The following is a 19,740-nucleotide window of genomic DNA, read 5'->3' on the forward strand; positions in this document are numbered from 1 at the left end:
TCCGTGGGGACGCAACTGTTACTGCGTGCCAGCTTCCCAGGAACACCGCGAGGGGGCCACCTCCACCTCTTCCTACTCGGGACGGGAAGAGCGGGGTCCTGAGAAGCTGGGCGACCTTGCCCGACCTCATGGGGACGGGCAGAGGCGAGCCCCGGGGGCGTGCGGCTCTGGGGCGCGCCTGTCCTCCGGATGCACCGAGCGCCCTGTGGACGGCACCTGGCCTCCCCCGCGTCTGCTGGCCCGTCCCAGGGACGCGAGCTGGTTCGGGAGGTGGGGGGGGGAGGGATAGGCCACGGATTACGGGAAGGTCAGGAAAAGCCATCTAGCCGGCAGACTCCGCACGGGGGACGCTGATGGATTCCCCACACCCTCTACACCACACATCCGGGCCTGGCCACTGTTATCACTGTCTCCCCCAAGACTGTCAGAGGGGCCCGTGCACGCTGGGTGGGAGGCCAGCACTGGGGAGGGTCCCGGGGGCACGTCAGGGCCCCAGGCAGGGCTGGGGGGCAGCCCCCCGGCCAAGGCCGATCCACCTGCTCTGAGCGGAGGAGAGCGGCTCTGCCGCGCGTCTGGGGATAAAAGCGCCTAGAAACGCTTCTCAGTCCGTCCTGCTATTTGTGGGGCGTCGTGAGGCTGGGCTTCAGGAGTCCGGTGTCTCCAAGGAAATACTTTAACGGCCGCTCGAAACCCCAAGTCCCCACGCCCCCCACCAGAGTCCTGCTGCCCCCCGGCCGTCGCCCAGCGCAGGCACGTCTGGCGGCCGGCCCTGCCTTCCTGGGCGTGTCTGAGCTGCCCAGCCGGCGGGTCACAGCCACGGGGCCTCTGGGAGAAGCCTGGCTCCCCGGGGCCAAGCGAGAACCCCGTGACTCAGGACGTCAGTGCCAGGCCCGACAGCACTGAAGGCCGCGGGGGGCCAGCGGGCCCCGGAGAAGGGGAGACTGAGGCCTGGAGAGGGTGGGCCGCACCTTGTGAGGCAGAATCAGGGTCCTCCTGGGACGCAGGGAAAGCTGCGCGGTTGGGTCAGCATCTGCCCCAAAGACGAAGATGCCGCGGTCAGGGAGGCTGGGGTGGGGACCCCGGGCAGCGACCCCTGACGGCAGGCAGGCACGGTGAGCCTGTGCGGGGCTGAGGCAGGGATCTGGGGCCTCGTGTGGGTCCCCATGATGCCCATGATGCCCACAAGGTCTCTGTGCTGGGGCCGGAGCAATGCCCTGGGGAGCGCTGGCGTGGCCGCAGGGCAGGAGCCCCGCGTGAGGGGGGAAGCCTCCCCCAACCTAAATAAAATGGCGGAAACTAAGCGGTTGGGGGGGGTGAACTCCCAGGAGATTTAAATCGTGGAAGTGGCCGCTGACCGCCCAGGGAGGGTGAGGCAGGGTTGGGCCAGGGCCGGGCTGTGGGGGACACGTGTGAAGCGCCTTCTGGCTCTGCGGGCTCAGGGCGAGAAGACTGGGGGTGGTTTCAGCCAGCAGAGAGGGGTCGGCAGTGAGGGAGCCAGGGGCCGAGGGGACGGGGCCCAGGAGGGGGTGCCGGGGTGTCCGGGATGGGGTGGGGGTCACAGCTGGTAGTCCCCGGATTCTCCAGGGACGTGGGCTGCAGGATGGGGTGGGGACATTCCGGCCATTGGCTCCCTGGGCGGATGGGCGAGGTGCGGGGAGGCCTGAACGGTGGGCTGGGAGTCGGGGCCTCACAGAAGGGGGGGGCTGATGGGCCGGGTTTCAAGGGGCCCCAACGCGGGGGGTGGGGCGGATTCCAGGGCAGAGAAGGTTCCCGGAGCGCTGACCATCCCGCGTGGCGGCAAGGGCGTTCTGCTGTCCCCCCGCTCCCGGCGGGGCCAGTTCCGTGAGAGGAGACGGGAAGCGCGGTTTGCGGTGCGCCGGCCCCTCGGATGGCGGACGTTCTACCCGTCTTCATGGGCGTATTCTCGGACGGCTCCGGGGCCGGCCGGCCGGGGGAACTCTCGCCCACATCCACACTGGCCTCATGCGTCCCAGGGACGTCAGGGGGCAGCACCGGTGTCAGTGTCCAGCCCGGCTCCCGACGTCTGAGGGGTCTGGGGTCCAGATCTCGACCTCCAGAAGCTTCTCATATTCAGAAACCATGCAGCTTGCTCAGCAGCCTGCTGGGTCCGCACTTGAGAGAGAGACAGAGAGACGGGGGGGAGGAGACAGACAGACAGAGGTACTGAGGCTAAGGGAGCATCGGGGGGACCCCGGATTTCATTGGCTCCCCCACACTGGCTGTTTCCTGTAAAATCCAGAAGTCGTCTTGTGGTTGCAGCCCAAGGGCCCCCACACGTGGCGGCAGGTGTCTGCCTCCAGAGGGTCTAAGAGCCGCCCTGCGAGCACGGCAGCCCAGCTGGGACTCAGGGAGCTTTGGCTTTGTTATTTTTTTTTAAGTGTTTTTATTTATTTTGAGAGAGAGACAGCATGAGCAGGGGAGGGACAGAGAGAGAGGGAGACACAGAATCTGAAGCAGCTCCAGGCTCCGAGCTGTCAGCACAGAGCCCGACGCGGGGCTTGAACCCGCGAACCGCGAGATCATGACCTGAGCCGAAGTCAGACGCTCAACCGACTGAGCCCCCCAGGCGCCCCTGGCTTAGTTATTAAAACACAGATAAAAGAGAGCCGGACCATCCTCCAAGGGTGCTGGGAAGGCTTCACACAGGCCCCACAGCAGGAGGGTGGCCCTGACTCAGAGCCTGCCCCACACACAGGAGGCCCAGAGAGAGAGTCGGCTCCTCCCTCCTTCAGGGGGAAAAAGGGTTGTCCCGGGGGGCTCCCAGCAGCCTCCGGGCCTGGGACAGTCAGGGCTTGCGTCTCCCTCACCCCAGCGGCAGCCTCCAGGGCGGCTCTGACCCTTGGTTTGTGGCAACATGTTTTCTTCCCCGTCCCACCCATTGGAAGCGTTGGCTTCCCTTGCTGTGCTTTAGTATTTGATGCTTGGCACCAGCTCCATTTTGATTGTGCGATCACCCCAGCACCCCACATCCTCGGGTGCAGTTCGGGGCTCTGACTCTAAGCCCCTTTGGAAATATCCGCACAGACAGGACTGTGGGGTGTGGAAGGTTCCCCCTGAGAAGGACCAGGATGTGGGGGCTGATCCGCACATGATCCGTCCCCTCGAGGTGCTCTGCTGCCTGCACTTCACAGTGAGCCCCCGCCCCCGTGCCCAGCCCCCGCCAGAGGTGGTGACAGACGGCCGGCCTGGGGCACACGCCGGCCCCACAACAAAGGGAGAAAAGAGAATGGGGGAGTTTGTTTTTTTATTACAAAACTATCACGTTCCAGTTCATAGCGATAGATTTTAAAAGCTGGATTCCACGGATAATTTTCTCGGGAAATGCCTTTTCCAAGTACAAAGTGACTTAAGTAGAAATAGGAAATCTAATCAGCCCAGTGTCTGGGTCGGGGCAGCAGGGGCAGCAAAAAAAGCCGACGGTTTATCCATAAACAGGCACCGGGCACAGCCAGCCTCACTGCCTCCACAGCCGTGAAGGAATAACCTCCTGGGCAGAGAGACGCGAGACCCGCACTTAGGAACGTGGGCTCTGCACCGGCTGCTGGGCTCGAACCCCCTTCCCGTCTTACCAGCAGGGGACACCTTGGGCGGGCCACTTAAGGACTCTGTGCTCAGCTTCCTCCTCCGTCCACGGACTTGAAAATAGGACCTAATTCACAGGGTTGGTTTGCAAAGGAAAGATTTAAGACGTGTAAAATAGTTGCACAGTAAGAGCTTGATACACCTGAATTGTTACCAAGTTACTTCCCCTCAACACACAGGGGCGGAAGCATCCCAGCTCATTCTGCAGAGCTGGGCAAACCCCGGTGGGCACACGCTCACGCACCCATGTCACACTGATAGGGACACGGTACTTATATGAGGCATACGTGCTTTATAATAGAGAAACAACTGCCCTAAATAAAAGCACCAACAAACAGAATCCAATACATCGGGAGCACGTACGCCTCATCTCAGGAATGCAACGTGGGTCAGTGGGACAGAACCCGTTAGTGCGATGCATCACAGGAAGAGAGAAAAAGAGGCAAATCTTTGGTCATCTGCAGAGAGAGCTCAGCTCGCCAAAACGCAAGGGGCAGAACTGCATATCCGTCACTGAACTTCAAGTGTGTGCCGCCCTGGGATGGTTAGGACGCAAGAGTCGTAGGAAAGCTCCCCAACCCTAACGCTTATTGAACTGATACTAGATGGGGTGCCCAGCACACTTGGGCAAAGGGTCAGATAGCAAGTCGTTTAGGACTCTCAGTCCAGTCGGCTTCTGTCCCAACCACTCAACACCACTGTCGTGGCACAAGAGCAGCCCTTACACTACATGTAAATGGGCAGGAGTGGCTGTGTGCCAGCAGAATTTATTCAGGAAAAGAGGCAGTGCGGCTGGACCTGAGCCCTGGGAAGAGCCTGCAGACCCTGGGGCCGGCCCCGCCCGCACGGTCAGAAACAACACGCCTCATGTTATATTTCACTCCCAACAGATGTAATAATACAAGAAAATGTATGATTTACAGATACTAGAAAGGAAGACATAACACTATTATTGTTCACACAATTATAGGACTATTTGACTAGAAAAATCCAAACTGGCAAATCAACGGCAGGCCATTAGAAATAAAAGCGGCCGATTTTGAGGTCAGTATATCGTATTGATTAAAACAACACTATATAGGGGCGCCTGGGTGGCTTAGTCGGTTAAGCACCCGACTTTTGCTTAGGTCATGATCTCGCGGTTCATGGGTTTGAGCCCCGCATCGGGCTCTGTGCTGACTGCCGGCTCAGAGTCTGGAGCCTGTTTCACTCTGTGACTCCCTCTCTCTCTGACCCTCTCCTGCTCACGCTGTCTCTCTCTCTCCTAGAAATAAATAAAACATTTAAAAAAAAACACTATATAATTATAACATTTTATGGGGAAAAGCATGCCGTTTGCAGTAGCAATAAAACTCAGGAATAAACCAAGAAGGAGCAGACTTGGCATAGAAGAAAACTAGAAAACTTCCCTGAAGATCTAAATAAGTCAAAAGACCCATTGCTGAGCAGGACTCCATGTCACGTCAATGTCGGTTTTCCCACGTGTGCCCATTCGCCCAGTGCAATCCCTAAAGAATTCCCAACAGGCCTGGTTTCTTACAGCCGCTGCTAAACTGTATATGACAGAGAAAATGCACAAGATTAGCTGAGAGGTGTGTTTAAAGGGACACAGAGAAGGAGCTGTCGATAAAGCTATCCTAGATAGCGGACCGTGTCACGGGCGGGTCTGTGGGTCAGGACCCAAAGACCAAAGACAGAACCATCTATTTGTGGGAATTTAAGAAACGCTGATGGTAGCATTTCGTGTTGTTAAAGACCGAATACCTTTTGTAGGAAATGAGTCTGTGTCCCCGCCTGTGCTTCTGAAAGGAAGATGTCACACCCACCAGCCTGTGTGCCCTCTGCCTTCCTCGGAGGGAAAGGAGGGGCGGCTCCCACCTTCGTTCTGTTTGTTACCGCTTTGCTGAGAAACTTGAGGGGAGCCTGGAGCTTCCAAGGGGCAGAGAAGAGGCTGGGGAGCGGAGACCCCGCCTGGCCAGGAGGGGACCCCCTGGAGGGTACGGGTGGTCATGGTGACACAGGGGACAGCCTCAGCCACACCATCTGGGGGGCGGAAGGGAGGGAGGGACTTGTCTGAATCCACAACCAGCTGGGGGGTGTGGGGCAGGGGGCGCTGCACCCCAGCTACAGCCCATCAGGCTGGGGGATGCGGGGTAAAGGAGAGCCCACGCTGCCCGGGTGGTCTTGGGCGGGATCTAATCCCTGCCCCCACGTGCCCGTCTGCAGGCTCCAGAACCCAGCTGGGAGCATCCACAGCAGTGGCCGGTCCAGGCCCCAAACCAAGAGAGTGGGGGTCACAGGAGCTGTCCCGCTGCACCCAGCATGAATTCCTGTCCGCACCTCATTCCGGGGGGCCCCCAGCCCCCACCATCTGCCGGTGTTTCCGCTGACATCATCTGAGAAGGGCCCAGAGGAGTCCTTGAAGCCGGCCTTCCAAACATAAATAAGCAGCCTGTTTCAGTAAAACAAACTACGCACTTCTTGACATTTGCCAGTGTTTTGGTTCCAGAAAGGCTGAGGGCAATTCCCACAGTCCTGGCCCCCCACACGCGGCTCCGCGGCCCTGCTCACAAGCCTTCCCACAGCGCCAGCCTCGGGGCCCTGGGTCCGGGGGCCCTGTGTCCGGGGACCCCGGCTGGCGGCTGGCGGAGGAGACTCCCACCAGGCCCACCCCCAGCGGAAAACCACCCCTGGCGGCACAGACAAGGAGCAGAAGTATTTGGAGCCCAAAACTAGGGACCTGGAGTATTTTTGAAGGACTTTCTGAGTCACCTGCCTTGGGGCGGCCTGAATTTTGTCCCCCCCCACCCCCGTAGCCTAGACTCCTCATGGCACCCTCGGTACAGGACCCTGCTGGCCACATAGGTGCTTTTACTCCATGCCAGGCTTCCCCTCATTCCCCTGAGAGGGGAGAGGCCCTTACACCCCACACACAGGCCAGCCGGGGGACCCCAGCACCGAAAGGGGGAGCCCCCAGGTCCAGCAGCCCCGCGGGCAGCCCCCACTCTGGGCTTCCCCACCCCCACGTGACCTGAGTCGTGAGGGTGGCTGGTGGCTGCCCCCCCATGAGGCCACAGGGGTGTGTCCCGGGCAGCAGGACCAGAGTCAGGTGCCCTAAGCACCCCCAGGGGACAGGCGGTGGCCCTGCTTCAGGGTGGGGTGGCCCGTGTCCCCTGGGCTGGCCCGTCCACAGGTCCTGGTGAGCCAGCGCCCTCGATGGTGGGCCCCGCCGTGGGCAGGTCACGTGGGGAAGCGGGCCCGTGTGCTGAGCACAGGAATCAGCACGCCTTCACGTCTGGTAACTGGGCCCCCGGAGGACAGTCCTGGCAGGCGGCCCCCAGATGCTGCTGTTAAAACTCCTTGGGGCTCATGGCCGAACCAGAAGCCTCCCGCTGCTGGCAGCAACCCTGTGGCCCGGGCACTGTCCCCAGCGAGGAGGTGCAGTTCTGCAGTGGCTCAGAAGCTTCTAGCACATGATCCTGATAACTCACCTCTAGCATTGAGAAGCAGAGCGGTGGTGGAGGGAGAGCTGTGTGCCCGCCCCAGGGGAACCGCCCCAGGTCACACTGCCCCCACCTCTGCTGACCGGCTCCCCAGCCCCTGTCCAGGTGAAGGGTCCACAGCTTTTCGCTACTTTACTGCAGATGTGCCGTGGCCACAGAGGGGCACCGGTGACCTCCACCAGCCCTGCGCCCCCACCCCGCCCCAAGTTGTTCGTGGAGGGGGGGTGGAGCAGGCGGCCCCTTCCCCCATTCCTTCCCGGCTCTGGCAGGGCCTCGTCCGGAACCCCAGCTTTCAGAAGACTCTCTAGGTCCCTCTTCAGAGACTCCTGGCCTCCGTGTCTCCACCCCTCATGGCTGGGACCCAGGGTGACCCTCCTGAGACCTGAGTTGGGGGCTGTAACAGGTGTGACCCCAGGACGCACACACCACACCTGCAGACCTCGGCCACAGGGCCTCCTTCCCCTCCCCCGCAGGGCCGGCTCGGGGGCTCATCCTGGAGGGGCTGGAGGGGGCCTGGCCTGGCCCATTGTCGTGTCGGCCCTTCCCCCAGCCCCTCCCTCAGGCCTAGGGAACAGGGGCGGCTCCCTCGGCCTCCATTCCGGAGGCCAAAGGGCTCTCTTGCCCTCTGGCGGCAGAGCCCCCTCTGGTGTGCGCTGTGTGTGTGTGTGTGTGTGTGTGTGTGTACACGCGTGAGAGCTCTGACTTCACACCGAGGCGGGAAACCTTACAGTGACTCCGGATGTTCCGGCCACGAAGGAATTCAGTTACTTTTTTTTTTTTTTAGAAGATTTCCATTTTCTCTTAGTAAGAGACTCACAAACCTCTCCTGGGTCATTCCTGGTAAGGAACAGAGTCCAGCGGTTAATCAGCAGAGGCAGGAGGGGGGGAGGGGCCAGGAGAGGAAGGGAGGGGAGGGAGGCTGAGCTGCCCGGTAGCCTGTTAAAACCAGGAGCCTTTGTTTGGGGCGCCTGGGTGGCTTAGTCGGCTAAGCGTCCGACTTTCGCTTGGGTCATGATCTCACGGTTCGTGGGTTCGAGCCCTGCGTCGGGCTCTGTGCTGACTGCCAGCTCAGAGCCTGGAGCTGCTTCAGTCTGTGACTCCCTCTCTCTCTGACCCTCCCCTGCTCACGCTGTCTCTCTCTCTCTCTCTCCTAGGAATAAAAAAAAAAAAAAAAAAAAAAATTTTAAAACCAGGAGCCTTTGGTGGTTAATTCTGTGTGTCCCCTGGACGGGGCGACGGGCACCCAGAGAGCTGGTGAAATGAATGTTTCTGGGTGTGTCTGTGAGGCAGCTTCCTGGAGAGATCAGCGTGTGAATCGGTGGACCCGCAAAGTTGTGCTCCCCAAGGTGGGTGGCCGCGCCCAACGCCTCAAGGGCCTGAATAGAACCCCCCGGAGGAGGAGGATGGGTCGCTCCCTGCTGAGCTGGGACGTCCATCTTCTCCGGCCTCAGACAACGGAGCCCCGGTTCTCAGGCCTCTGGGCGACCGCCCGCTCTGCCGGGCCCCCCACTCACAGACACGATGGCGGGGCCTCAGGCCTCCGTCACCCAGTGAGCCAGTCCCTGTAGTAAGTGTCCTCACACACGCCTATGGAGCCCTGATCGTACCCGGAGCGCATCTGCTGTAATAAAGGGCATTTGAAACATCCGGGGACACAACACACAGAGAGCGGATTGGGTGATATTACAGCATAATCAATAAATGTTTAGGTGGGATAATGATATTGTGGCTGTGTGGAGAATTGATCTATTTCTTAGAGATACACGTGGAAATACTTGAAATGAAACAACTTGATGTCAGTCATTTGCTTGAAAACAGTACAGGAACAAGAAGAAAGCGACGGAGAAGTGAGCGCCGCGGGGGGGAGTGCTGAATCTGGAGGTGGGTCCACGGGCCCCACATCACCCTCTTTCCCTAAATGCTTGAAAACTCCTGATAAAAACTCCTTTAAGAATACGTTTTGGGGCGCCTGGGTGGCTCAGTCGGCTAAGCACCCGGTCCTGATCTCATGGTTCATGCGGTGGAGCCCGAGTCCGGCCCTGCGGTGGCGGCGCGGGTGCCGGACTCCCCCCCCCCCCCGCCCCTCCCCCGCTGCGCTCGCACGCGGTCTCTCAAGCTGCATAAACTTACCAAAAAAAAAGGGGATGTTTTGAGACGTCTTTACTAAGAGACCTAGCAGAACAAGGGAGGAGGCAGCCCAGGTGAGTCCTGTTCACCTGTGGGCTCCCGGGCGCGCGGCAGGCCGAGGGGAGCCGCCGGGGCACCGCGTTGCCCTGCGGGGGGCAGCGGGCTGGGCACCCTGCTAGGAGCGCCCCGGGCGATAAAGACGAAGCCTGGAGACGGGGCAGCGCCGGCGGCCGCCGTGGTTCCCACCTTCCTACCGTCCCGCCCTCCCTCACGCCCGCCCCCGGGGACCACAAAGGCTCCAGCCCCACCGGTGCCCCTTGCGCAGGTGCCTCTCCGAGGGGGGGCTCCGGGGCAGGGGCTGCAGTGAGGGCGGGGGAGGCAGGCCCTCGCGCTGGAGCCTCCGAGGCTCGGGGCGGGCGCCCTGCGCGCCACCCCCGCAGAGCGCGCACCTGGCGGTGCAGACCCGAGCTGAACGGGGGCCAGGGCACAGCAGTCGCCCATCTGGTGGCCGCTAGGTCCCAGCTCCTCGGGTTCAGCCTCGACTCCATCCGGCCCTTGCACTGCGGGTTTCCACGGTGAGACCCCCCCCGACGGCCTCCACCCCACCTTCCCCTTTTAGCAGACGCCTCGTCATCCCGGAAACCGCCCGAACGTCGCCCGCCCTGCGGGTCCCGCGCCTGGCGGGTCTGCGGCGCGGGTGCCACACCTGGCCAGCCCGTGCGGGCCCCGGATCAGTCCCGCGGCCGGTCCGCCCGAAGCCCGAAGGCTCCCCCTGCCGCCGAGCCGCGGCTCGGGCCCCGCGACCGCACACCCGCCACCCGCGCCTGCGGCCGCGCTCCCGCGGCGGGGCCCCGCCCACAGGCCCGCCTCGGCCCCGCCCACACCACGGCCCCGCCCACGGGCCTCCACCCTGCGCGGCTCCCAGGACACCGCGCTCCCGGACGCGCGGCCCCGCCCACAGGCCCGCCTCGGCCCCGCCCACACCACGGCCCCGCCCCGGTCTCCGCTCCACCTGGCCTCCCGGCTGCGCCTCCCAGCACCTTTCGTCCGGGAGACGCCCGGCCGAGTGATGACGCAGGACGCATGCGTGGCGTTGCCAGGGCTTCAGGAGACGCGCTCCGGTGGGACGGGCGTGCGTGCGCTTCCGGGGCGGAGCGCGGCCGCCGGAAGTGTGTGGCCGCTGGGGCCATGGCGGCGCTCGGCGTCGTCTTACTGCTGCTGCTGGGAGCGGTGTCCTGGCCGCCGGCCGCGGCCTCGGGCGAGGAGTTCTGGCCCGGCCAGTCGGCGGCCGACATCCTGTCGGGGGCGGCGTCCCGCAGACGGTAAAAGCGCGTCCGCGCCTTCGGCGGGGCCCCCGTGGCGGGGCGCCTGCGGTCGGGGCCGGGGACCGGGCCCGGGGCCGGAGACTGCGGGCCGGGGGCCGGGGCGGAGCCCCCAGCGCCCTCACCCCCTCACCCCGTTACCCTTTGACCCTCCCCGGGTTTTCAGCCTGCGTGCGAGCCAGGGTCGCCCCGGGCTTCCGGGCCTCCGGAGCCCCGGGAAGGGCTGGCTGGGGGTGGGCCTGAAGGGGCAGGCCCGGGGGCCCCTGTTAGATGGAGCGGGTCCTTGCCGTGGGCTGGAGGAGCGCCCGAGTCAGACGTTCCTGACAGCTCGGCCTTGTTTATCTGCACGGAATCTTCCAGGCTCCACCCAGTTGGTGGACGTCCCCTAGATAAGTCTCAGGGATAAAAAGCCAAGTGTCTGCGCGGTCCAGCAATTGCCGAGGGTTTGGGGGAAGCAGACGTGGTAAAGGGTCCCCTCCTCTGCTGGTGGTCTTGGGGCGATCTGGGGCTCAGGCTGGGACTGGGACGCAGCTGCAGCGGTAGTCAGGGCAGTTGTGCAAAAGCCAGTGCCGACAAGGGACAGGAGGCCTGGCGTCAGAGCCGTTTTCGTGGGAACGTCAGGGTGTTATCCACGTTCTCTCCGGAGTCTGCGGTGGGGATTCCTCAAGGCCACCTGACCTGGGAGAGCGCGACAGGTTGAATGCAGAAGCGGCTGTGAAAATCCAGCAAGCGCCAGACCAAAAAGAGTTACAAAAATTGCAAGCATTGCAATTCTTCTCACTAATTCTTTTTACTTAGAAAAGCATACTTATTTTTTATTTAAAAATAGTAATGTGTCATGTAATAGCTTATTATGTTATTTTAAGTGATTAAATATTTGCAGTTTAAGTTCGTAACTTAACACACGCATTATGGGTAGATGTAACCCACATAACAGCAGTCCTGCGGGGGCTTCAGTAGCTGTGCAGAGTGTAGAGGGGCCGGTAGAGCAAGTCATGTGAGCACCCCTGCGACTCTGCTGGTCTCACGGTGAGTTATTGCTGGTCGTTAGAGGGACCTGAGATGTGCGCTGCACTGCTTGCGGGCTCTGGAAGGAACGGGTTGTACAGAAATGGGTGGCAGCTGCAGTGAGCTTCCAGCTCCTCAGGGTGCCCAGATCCTGCGCCATAGGACCTGGGGTCACCTCTGGGCTTCCTGTCCAGAAGCCTCAGCGCTGAAGAACCTAGCTCCTGCCCCCACTTCTAGGTATCTTCTGTATGACGTCAACCCCCCCGAGGGCTTCAACCTCCGCAGGGACGTCTACATCCGCGTCGCCTCCCTGCTGAAGACGCTGCTGAAGACTGAGGAGTGGGTGCTGGTGCTGCCCCCGTGGGGCCGCCTCTATCACTGGCAGAGCCCCGACATCCACCAGGTCCGGATTCCGTGGTCGGACTTCTTTGATCTTCCAAGTCTGAATAGAAACATCCCCGTCCTTGAGTACGAGCAGTTCATCGCAGGTGAGGCGAGGTCATGGGTGCTGGTGTGAGCGTGAGGCTGGCCCGCCCACTGTCGGCATCAGGCCTGTGGCTGTGACGCTTGTTCTGTGGGGGCCCTGCTTCCATCCCGCTTCTGCGTTCCCAGCGGCCGTGGTCCCTCTGTCATCCTTCTCGGGAAGTAGAGCTCAGTGAGCCGTGTGCCCCCAGCCCTGAAAGCTGGGGCAGCGGCGAGCCAGCGGAGGGCGCTCGGAGCCGTGGCTGCTGACCCGGAGGCCGGGTGGCCCCAGCGGGACGAGGCCGTATGCCGGGAGGGCCCTCTGTCCCCGAGGGGCGGCAGGTGGCCCCCGGTGGGCATGGATGTGGGGCCTCCCTGCAGTGCTGTGAGTGCTTGTAATAATGCCTCTCGTTCCACTTAGTCCTGCTCAGTAGAGTTCATTTTTTTTAAGAGAGAAGCTGGAGGTTTTCTTAGAATGAAGGCGTTTACAGCAGAAGATCTAAGTTTTTATTCTTTTATTTTTTATTTTTATTTTTTATTAAAAAACTTTTTTAATGTTTTATTTATTTTTGAGAGAGAGAGAGAGACAGCATAAGCAGGGGACGGTCAGAGAGAGAGGGAGACACAGAATCCGAAGCAGCTCCAGGCTCTGAGCTGTCAGCACAGAGCCCAACGCGGGGCTTGAACCCATGAACTGTGAGATCATGACCTGAGCCGAAGTCGGTCACTTAACCAACTGAGCATCCCAGATGCCCTGTGTCTTTAATTTATTTTTGAGAGTGAGTGCAAGCAGGGGAGGGTCAGAGAGAGAGGGAGACACAGAATCCGAAGCAGCTCCAGGCTCTGAGCTGTCAGCACAGAGCCCAACGCGGGGCTCGAACCCATGAACTGTGAGATCATGACCTGAGCCAAAGTCGGACGCTTAGCCAACTAAGCCACGCAGGCGCCCCCTAAGTTTTTAAAAAGGCAGTGGTACCTTTTTGCCACCACCTGAGTCTGGCAGAGGGAGGCCCGGGCCGTCAGCAATGTGGCGTCTGTGTCAGGCCCTGGAGCGCATGACTGTAGCGGACGGGTCTTCGTTTCTCCACCGCTGTTCTCACCGCGCAGTGGACCCTGTCGCTTCGGAACGTTCCTGTGTCGGGGTCAGTCCTGGCAGCGCCGCGGCCTGGGTCAGCATGGGCCGTGTCTTCTGATAGCTCCGCTCACGGGCAAGAAGCAAATAGGCTCATAAGGAATATTCTGGGAACGCATCCCTCTCAGAGCCAAGACGAGATGTAGCCAGTGTTCAGCCTGACTTGACTTTGTCTGGGAATCCGCCTCAGCCTTTGTCTGAACCACGGGTCACGCAGGCTCCCAGAGAAACCGCCCTTCACCTCCATGAAGGGCCGTGGCCGGAGGGTTTCTTGATGGGGGGACACAGGACAGGTCCGAGCCCCCAGCCACATGAGCTCATGCCTAGTGGCGAGAGACTGGGTGTGCGGGCGGAAGGGCTGGTGCCCGCCCTGCTGCCCTTGAAGCCCGAAGCCTGGGGACGGGAGGCGGGAGAGCCCTGAGAGCCGTGCCGCGCGGCAGCAGACGGCTTCCCCTTCGCCCCGCCGGCCTCGGCTGCTGCACCGTGTCCCGCCGCGGAGGGGGAGAGGCATTGAGGACACGTGCCGCAGCAGGGCACCGGGCATCTCAGCTTCTCGGTGTCTCTTCCCTTTCCTGTCACTGTGAGAGCAGCCCCTGGGGGCCTGGGCCAGGCCCCTCCAGGAGCACGACCCTGAGTGAGGGGGAGTGTGCAAGAGACCGCAGACTTCCTCTCGGTGTGGCCCTCTCGTGACTGGGCTCCACCGATCCACCCTGGACACGTCTTGATGAAGCTCTGCAGGGGTGGCCGGCACATCCGGGGTGCGGGAGGCAGTGGGGAGGACGGACACAGACCCCTCCCCTCCTGGAGCTCCGTGGGGCGCAGGGTGGCAGAAGAAGAAGGAATTAAAGCCTGCAGCGTCCAAGGCCGTGAAGTGTAGTGTGGACGGGAAGGGGGTGGGTGGGGTGGGGCGGGAGGCTGTCCCTGGGAGGTGCGGTTTGAATGGCGTCACGGGGTCAAGGCGAGCCCTGAAGGGGAGCGGTCCAGGCAAGGATGGTCCTCGCAGAGGTGGGGGGAAGGGGGCACACCAATGTGCTGTGGGACGGCAGGGCGCACGGGCGTGTGGGGCCAGCGGCCGTGGTGAGGACCGCGCGGGCGTGCAGCCTAGGGGGGCTGAGCGCTGAGGACAGGCCCCGCCGCTGGAAGAGGGGCCCCCGCAGCGCCAGGGCCCGCGCGAGCTCCGCTGCCCCGAGGCCGCCCCTTCCGCCTTCTTCAGGGACCTCGTGCCCTGACGTCTGTGTGTCCTGTCTGCTCCCGTGAGCTTTCTGCAGCCCCGCGGGGAGGAGGCTGCTGCTGAATGAAGCAGCGATCCCGTGGGGCCGGCGGCCGCCCGCCGTGAGCTTCTGGTCCTGGCTCACTGCCAGTTCTTGGCCTTTTCCAGAGTCCGGCGGGCCCTTCATTGACCAGGTGTTGGTCCTGCAAGGCTACGCGGAGGGGTGGAAGGAGGGGGCCTGGGAGGAGAAGGTCGACGAGCGGCCCTGCATCGACCCGCTGCTCTACGCGCAAGACAAGCACGAGTATTACAGGTGCGGCCGCTGGGCCCCCGCGGGAGGGTCCCCTTCCCTTCCCCGTCCCGCCTGCGCAGCGGCCCTGCGCCCAGTTACCTTGACACAGCTAAGGAGCGTTCAGCACATTTGACTGTGGCCACGGAGATGGCTGTCTGGTCGCCCAGACGGGAGTAGCCGTCAGAAGACCTCCCCGAGGGGCGGCTGTCGCCTCAGTGGCACCTGTGGGCGCAGCGCCGGAATAACGGGTTCTAGAAACCCAGTGCTCTGGGAGCCCGGCGGAGGGCACGGCTGTCGTAGGGCCGATACTGTCGTAGGGCCACACCGCCCCCCCTCCCCGCCCCGGCTGCTGTCCAGACGGAGCCCCACCGTCCGCTCAGGCGCTCTGAGATTTGTGGTTTCTCCCAAGTTTCCACCGGAACGTCCGCACCGGTGATCCCGAGCGGGAGGTTTTCACCGGGAGGCCGCCGGGGTCGAGGTGGACCGTGCACATGTGCGTCGGGGCCTCACCGGTTCCCGCGTGAGGACACACTAACAGAGGCGCCGGGATCTTGTTTTCCAGAGGATGGTTTTGGGGGTACGAAGAGACGAGAGCCTTAAACGTCTCCTGTTTGTCCGTTCAAGGCTCCGCGTCAGTCATGGCGCCTGTGCTTTTGAGAAACACGTCAGCGAGGTGAGTGCCTACAGCGTCCAAGTGTGGGCATGTGCGGGTGTGTGCGTGTGCACGTGTGTGTGCTGTGTGTGAGGTGAGTGCCTGCAGGGTCCAAGTGCAGGCATGTGCGGGTGTGTGCGTGTGCACGTGTGTGTGCTGTGTGTGAGGTGAGTGCCTGCAGGGTCCAAGTGCAGGCGTGTGCGGGTGTGTGCGTGTGCACGTGTGTGTGCTGTGTGTGAGGTGAGTGCCCGCAGGGTCTGTGCAGGTGTTTGCAGGCGGGCGTGGGTGCGTGTGTGCACGTGTACCAGCGTACAGCTTTGCGGTAGGAGCTGATGCAGGGTCTCCAGCCCCGCTGCCTGCGGGGGGAGGGGCCCGGGTCTCCCTGTGCGGGGCGGGGGCGGGCGTGGGGCCGGGCGGGCGGGCGGCAGGGGGGCGGGGGCAGCACAGCCGGGGGGCTGGGGCTGGACTGGAAGAGCCGCCTCCGAGGCAGGGTGAGCTCTGCAGCTGCTCCGGGGCTCCCGTCCCGTCCGCGGTCAGGTCTCCAGCACAGCCACCTCGGAGCCCGGCCGCGCGGGGGTCAGGGGAGGGGCTGTGGCCTCCCCGCCCGGGGCTGCCGGGCCGCTTCCGCCAGGCTGTGGGCGGTGTGTGGGCGCAGCCGTCCTCTCCCCGGCACCCCGTCCTGCTGGGGGGGTGGGGTTGTGGACCAGGAGAGAGGGGGAGCTGTGCACCGGCCCCCAGACTTGTGCCCCGCGTTTCCTGTTGGAGTGGATGCCGCCCTTTCTGGATTGTTCCTCCTATGTGCTCTGCTGCTTCCGGTCCTTTGATCGCCTCGGGAAGGGGCCGCTCTGTCTCTCGCTGTGCAAGGAGGGAGTTGAGCGTTCTGTGAAAAAGGTGCTAGTTTGGGGCTTGAGAAGCAGACATGCTAAGGACCACCGAGTGCTGTGTCAAGGTGACTTTATTTTTTTATTTTTATTAAAAAAAATTTTTTTTTTTTTTTTTCTGAGAGAGAGAGAGAGAGAGACAGCATGAGCAGAGGAGGGTCAGAGAGAGGGAGACTCAGAATCCAGAGCAGCTGCAGGCTCTGAGCCGTCAGCACAGAGTCTGATGCTCGAACCCACGAACGTGGGATCATGACCTGAGCCGAAGTCGGACGCTCAACCGACTGAGCCCCCAGGCGCCCCAAGGTGACTTTTTAAAACAGGAGTAAGTGCTGACTAAGCACCCGATCGTGGCGCGCGTCCTCGCGTGCCAGGCGGTCGGGCGCCCGGTCTCAGTTACAGAACGGGGCCCGGCCGTGCGGGCTCTGCTCCACCGGAGCCGCCGGCTCGTCCTACTCGATCGCCTTGTCGGTGGTGTGTCTCGCGTCAGCGGTGACAGCGGGCTTGCCGACCCCCCGTGCGGCGGCAGGGCCCCCCGGGAGCGTGTGCGGAGGCCCCCGGCCCGGCGTCCTTCCCGGCCGGTCCCGGAGCAGGCGGACAGAACGCTCCCCTTGTCGGGAAACAGGTCGGTGATGCTGGACAGAGCGGAGAACCTTCTGCACGACCACTACGGCGGGAAGGAGTACTGGGACGTGAGTGCCGCCGTCCGCGTGCCGGGCGCGTGCTGGGCGCCGAGCCCGAGGGGGCAGGTTCCACGCCCGCCCTGCTGGGGGGCCTGTCCTGTTTGGGGGGCGACAGGCTCCCGCGGGCAGCCGGGCAGAGGTTAGGCGCCTGTCGGCGGGACCCCCGGGAGAGACCGCCGCTCCCGGACCCGGGAGCCCCCCGAGCGGGTCGTATGCAAAGCACAGAGGAGCCTTGTCGCGGCCGCCCGCGTGGTCTCTGCCTCTCGTCGGCACTGTGGTCCCCCCGCCAGCTGTGAGGGTGACCCTCCTGCCAGCCACGTTCTCCAGGCCAGAGCCCCACCCTGCAGGCGCCACACACTCCGCAGGTGATGACGGTCCCAGTCGGTCGCTCACCGACTGGCTTTTTGCTGGTTGATGACCCGTCACCGAGAGTGCTGGCTTCTTGTCCTCGGTGTCCAGCACCCCCATCACATCGGGGTGGGGATGGGGGTGGGCAGGCGGGGGCTCAGTGGCCCTGTACCTGCAGACCCGGGGGACTCAGGCCAGCTTCAGGATGGGGGTGGGGCTGGGGGCACCCACGGGGGGGGGGGGCGGGCGCTCAGTGGCCCTGCCCCCTGCACCCGCAGACCCGGCGGAGCATGGTGTTCGCCAAGCACCTGCGGGCCGTGGGGGACGAGTTCAGGAGCAAGTACCTGAACTCCACAGACGAAGCCGACCGGATCCCCTTCCAGGAGGACTGGACCAAGATGAAGGTAGCGCCCCCCACGCTTTCTCACTCGGGGACATGCGTCGGGAGGGTCCCCTTGTCCCAGCCCAGGGCTCGGCTCCGTTTCCACCGTGGCCGCCTTCGTGTCAGGGCCGCTCCGGGAGCAAAGGCAGGCGGCAGACACGGAAGCGGACGCGGGAACAGCAGGGCAGGAAAGGGCGAGGTTTTTCTCAGAGCAGCCAGACCAGGCGACCTGGAGGGGTCACCGTTATTTTTAAAAGCGTTTCCCGAAGATCTCGTTTTCACGGAGCTCCTTTCCAGCAAGGGGCGCGCGGCTGTCCAAGCGGGCGTTGTTTCCGAGCGTTTCCCGGGGAACGCGCTCCAGGGGTGCTGTCCCCGCGGCATCAGCGGGCGCAGCGCCGTCCCACCCGCCACCCCTGGGCCGTTACGCGCTGCTCGAGGGCAAAGCACAGTCATAAACAGACCCTTTTCCATGATTTAGTGCTTGTTTCCAGGTTTCTTTTTCCATTTTTGTGTCACTCAGTTTAAAGGGTCTGGTAATCGGCCACTTCGCCGTCCTAGACACGTGGCCCGACGCCCACGGAGCGCGCTGCTGCCAGGTGGACACCGCGTCCCCTGTGTCCCGCGTGCCGGCCGCACGCACGCCCCTCAGCGTCCCCGTCCCTCTTCTCAGGTCACGCCGGGCGCCTCGCTGGGCGGCCCGTACCTCGCCGTTCACCTGAGGAGGAAGGACTTCATCTGGGGCCACAGGGAGGACGTGCCCAGCCTGGACGGGGCCGTGAGGAAGATCCGCAGCCTCATGAAGACCCACCAGCTGGACACGGTGTTCGTGGCCACGGACGCCGTCAGGAAGGGTACGTGGCCCTGGCTCCGGGCTGGCGCACTTGGCCTCACCCGGGAGGCAGCGCCGGCTTCTACGTCGGGTCCCCCCGCACGTTCCCGCGACCCCAGCGTGTCCGCCCTCCTTCGCTTTGCAGAACACGAGGAGCTGAAGCGGCTGCTGCCCGAGATGGTGACGTTCGAGCCCACGTGGGAGGAGCTGGAGCTGTACCGCGACGGCGGCGTGGCCATCATCGACCAGTGGATCTGCTCGCACGCCAGGTGCCCCGCCGGCCCCGCGCGGAGGGCCGTCCTCACGGTCCGCCCCCCGCTCGAGGCTGCCTGCCCGGCCCCGCGGCGGCACTCGGGCCCGGACCCCCATACATCCCCTCGCCCCGAGGTCCTGCTCCCCCGGGCTCGGCGACGCCCGCGGTCACACAGGTCACTGAGGAGCAGGCGTAGGGCTTCAGGAAAGGGAGGGCGGGCTCCTGGTCACCGTCCCAGGAGGTGACCAGGCCAGCGCGCTTTGAGGAGGGCGGCAGACTGAGCGTAACTGGGTCCCCTGAGCTGCTGGGCGAGGGCTCTGGCCAGTCCTCCCAGGGCGTGCTGGGCGCTGGGCCTCCCGGGGCTGCGGGCCGAGGCCTCCCCCGTCCCAGCCCTGAGGTCCACGTCCCCGCCCAGAGCAGCCAGAATCCCGCGGGGACTCGGGCCAGCCCGCACACGGGACCTGCGGCCCTGGGGGAGCGGCGACCCGAGGCCGGGCGGCTCCCGTGACCTCTGCCGTTCACCAGGTTCTTCATCGGAACCTCGGTCTCCACGTTCTCTTTCCGGATCCACGAGGAGAGGGAGATCCTAGGGCTCGACCCCCGGACGACGTACAACCGCTTCTGCGGGGACCTGGAGGCGGCGTGCGAGCAGCCCACGCACTGGAGGGTCGCCTACTGAGCCGGCTCCCCGTGGGCCCCGCGGCCTGGACTCGTTTGACACACGGACTCTTGGTCTCTTTCTGACCACGCCAGCCTCGGGGTGGCTCCTGCCCGTCACACCCACCAGGCTGCCAGGCCAGCACTTGCCAGGGTCCCGGATGCGGCCCTCAGCCACGTGAGCCACGGCGTGCGTCGGTTCGGACGTTTCTTCCCGCCGTTGGCCGCCTGGGGGCAGGTGCTGCCGCTGCGGGGGGCTGTGGTTGGGCGTGAAACCGGGTGTCCGCTGCCAGCGAGGCCATCGGGACGGGGGAAGGCAGGGACTTCGTTTCCTGGGCCTGGAGGGACGTCCAGCAGCGCGTGGTAGAGACGTGGCCTGCGGGTAGCTCGCGTCCCAGG

At 63.5% G+C, this 19,740-nt stretch overlaps 1 protein-coding gene across 2 annotated transcripts; it reads left to right on the top strand.

Annotated features, from left to right (window-relative positions):
* The first annotated feature begins 10,385 nt into the window (after nucleotides 1-10,385).
* Nucleotides 10,386-19,530, top strand: POFUT2 (protein O-fucosyltransferase 2). 2 transcript variants are annotated; one of them, XM_039257128.1, is made up of 9 exons: nucleotides 10,389-10,555; nucleotides 11,801-12,051; nucleotides 14,536-14,680; nucleotides 15,222-15,332; nucleotides 16,815-16,881; nucleotides 17,499-17,624; nucleotides 18,273-18,453; nucleotides 18,577-18,700; nucleotides 19,210-19,530. In XM_039257128.1, exons 1-9 carry the CDS (start codon nucleotides 10,422-10,424, stop codon nucleotides 19,361-19,363), a joined length of 1,293 nt encoding a protein of 430 aa, XP_039113059.1. In that variant the 5' UTR covers nucleotides 10,389-10,421; the 3' UTR covers nucleotides 19,364-19,530. The 2 variants fall into 2 exon arrangements, with proteins under 2 accessions (XP_039113058.1, XP_039113059.1); XM_039257127.1 differs by having other exon boundaries at nucleotides 10,386-10,555; nucleotides 18,273-18,700.
* The last annotated feature ends 210 nt before the right edge of the window (nucleotides 19,531-19,740 follow it).

Source organism: Hyaena hyaena, unplaced genomic scaffold (assembly GCF_003009895.1).
Source record: "Hyaena hyaena isolate Hyena2069 unplaced genomic scaffold, ASM300989v1 scaffold_600, whole genome shotgun sequence".
Classification (NCBI taxonomy): Eukaryota; Metazoa; Chordata; class Mammalia; order Carnivora; family Hyaenidae; genus Hyaena; species Hyaena hyaena.